The sequence below is a fragment of the Thamnophis elegans genome, chromosome 12 (genome assembly GCF_009769535.1).
Source record: "Thamnophis elegans isolate rThaEle1 chromosome 12, rThaEle1.pri, whole genome shotgun sequence".
Classification (NCBI taxonomy): domain Eukaryota; kingdom Metazoa; phylum Chordata; class Lepidosauria; order Squamata; family Colubridae; genus Thamnophis; species Thamnophis elegans.
This window is the reverse complement of record NC_045552.1, coordinates 9,287,295-9,289,907: the sequence shown is the minus strand read 5'-3', so window position 1 is coordinate 9,289,907 and position 2,613 is coordinate 9,287,295. Positions and strand designations below refer to the sequence as shown.

General features: G+C 40.3%; 1 protein-coding gene across 1 annotated transcript in view; it reads left to right on the top strand.

Moving 5' to 3' along the window:
• LOC116515586 (free fatty acid receptor 3-like) overlaps positions 1 to 1,828 on the top strand; it is a 32,230-nt gene extending 30,402 nt beyond the window's left edge. The window contains exon 6 of the mRNA XM_032227707.1: positions 1,724 to 1,828. Within this exon, the coding sequence (XP_032083598.1) occupies positions 1,724 to 1,828 (105 nt within the window). The remainder of the gene's footprint in view (positions 1 to 1,723) is intronic.
• The last annotated feature ends 785 nt before the right edge of the window (positions 1,829 to 2,613 follow it).

Here is a 2,613-nt window from a genome sequence, read left to right as displayed (position 1 = left end):
GAGTTGGAAGGGACCTTGGAGGTCTTCTAGTCCAACCCCCTGCCTAGGCAGGAAACCTTATCCCATTTCAGACAAATGGCTATGCAACATCAGCTTAAAGACTTCCAGTGTTGGAGCATTCACAACTTCTGGAGGCAACTTCTGTTCCACTGATTAATTGTTCTAACTGGAAATTAGAACAATTTCTCCTCAATTCTAAGTTGCTTCTTTCCTTGATTAGTTTCCACCCATTGCTTCTTGTCCAGCCTTTGGGTGCTTTGGAGAATAGCTTGACTGCCTCTTCTTTGTGGCAAGCCCTGAGATATTGGAAGACAGCTATCATATCTCCCCTAGTCTTTCTTTTCATTAAACTAGTCATACCCAGTTCCTGCAACTGTTCTTCATATGTTTTAGCCTCCAGTCCCCTAATCATCTTCATTGCTCTTCTCTGCACTCTTTCTAGAGTCTCCACATCTTTTCTACATCGTGGTGACCAAAACTGAATGCCATATTCCAAGTGTCTTACCAAGGCCTTATAAAGTGGTATTAACACTTCATGTGATCTTGATTCTATCCCTCTGTTTATACAGCCTAGAACTGTGTTAGCTTTTTTGGCAGCTGCTGCACACTGCTGGGTCATATTTAAATGGTTGTCCACTAGGACTCCAAGATCCCTCTCATAGTTACTACTATTGAGCAAGGTACCACCTATACTGTACCTGTGCATTTCATTTTTCTTGCCTAATGTAGAACCTTACTCTATAATGTAGAACCTTACTCTATAAATAATGCATGCCAGGTTGTATTTTGGAGACTTGTATTCCCAACAGAGAATGAACTAGGAAAAGGGTGGTGTAGTGGATAAGAACCTCAAAAGACCTGCCACCTTTCTCCTCCTTCCTAGCTAAGATGGTTGTCTCCCTTTACGTAATGATAGAGATACTCTTGTATGTCATTTGCCAATGTAGCATCTTTCCAACCTACTTACAGCTGCTTTTCCCTCCGCATGTTTCTTTTTTTCCTGGAGAACAAATAAGAAAAACAAAGATTAATGCATTCTGCTTTCCCCCTACTAATCATGGAAGCACAGAACAATTTTGCTCTTGGTTTGCTCTATCAGTTTGAAAAAAAGATTGTTTCTTTTTCCAAATCCTTTCAAAGAAAAAGGGATCCCTGGAGAAATCCTCCCGAACTGAGTAAAGTCTTGAATTTACTTTAGAGCAGGGGTCGGCAACCCACAGCTCTGGAGCTGCATGTGGCTCTTTCATCCCTCTGCTGTGCCTCCCTGTTGCCGGTCAGCTCCACAGTTGATAAGGCTTTCAGTTAAGACAGGTAGAAGAAAAAGGGACACGATGCTAGGGGACTCTCTGGTAGGGGAATTGGACTTCCGGTTGGCAGAGGAAAAAGGACACCATGCTAGTAGGAGACTCTATGATGGGGGAACCAGACTGATTTTAGAATACTATATAGAAATAGGCATAATAATATTCCTTCCTCCTAATTTCTACCTCTATTCTAAATCTTAACAGCATACATTTTATATTAGTAGGTATTCTATTTCTATCCATCATCTCTTGCCCGTTTTAGTATTTCAATTCTTGCTGATTTTTGGCATATGGCTGAATACCACCACTGTGTGTGTCCAATTGTAGAATTTCCACTAAAGGGATGTTAGTATAATATTTTCTGGCACTTACCTGAAGGTCATGGGATACACCTTTCAAATGTTTGGCTTGATCTTTAGCGTCCTCAACAGCAGCCTGTCAAAATGGGCAAGAGTGAAAACCGGAATTTGGATGAGCAAGTGAAGAGCAATATTTGGCCATCTATCCCATTTGGCCAAAGATGAAGCACAGAAACACCACTGAAAGGAGGGAAGCCTTAGCGGATATGGGCAAGAGACAACCCTTTCTAACATTTAGCAAGTTCCTAGAAGAGCTCATTAAAGGAAGTGAAGTAATAGAGATGACATCTAAATTAAAGGAAATAACATCAATGAAACATTTTATTTTTAAGTTCCCCCATGGCCTGGATTTTCCTGTGAGTCCTGTAGGCAAAAGGCAGGAATTTATCTTTCAAACCTTGTCATAATTAATTAAAAAGTGGGCATTTGCAAAATTGTGGTTCTGCAAATATAAATCTTAGACTTGTGGATGGCAGATATGGCATGCGAATGTTGGAAATGTGGAGTTGAACCAACAAATAACTTCTGGGGAAATCCTGCAGGTAATCAAACAACTAATATTAGGAACAATGTAAACTGCTTAAAGTTTGTGTAATGGCAAGAAGCTGAGTTCAATGCAGAGATTTTACTGATTTTTTTTCTCTTTCTTTTTTCTTTTTTTAATTTCCTTGGCTTTAATATATCTTAGACTGTGTTTGATAAAAAGCTATACCGTGTACGGGCTCTGAGAAGTCGGGGGGGAGGGAGGTGGGGTCATAGGGGGGAAATATAGTATGTGCCAGATTTTAAAGTAACATGATTGCACTTGTATACTGTTGCCTTTTTAATTCTAATGTAAAAACAAGAAGCTGAATATATTGATAGATAGTAGAAATACACCGAAGGGAGGAGCAGAGGGAAAGAAGAAAGAGGGGTAGAGAGGGTGGGAGAGAGGATCGGAAGGAGGGTGA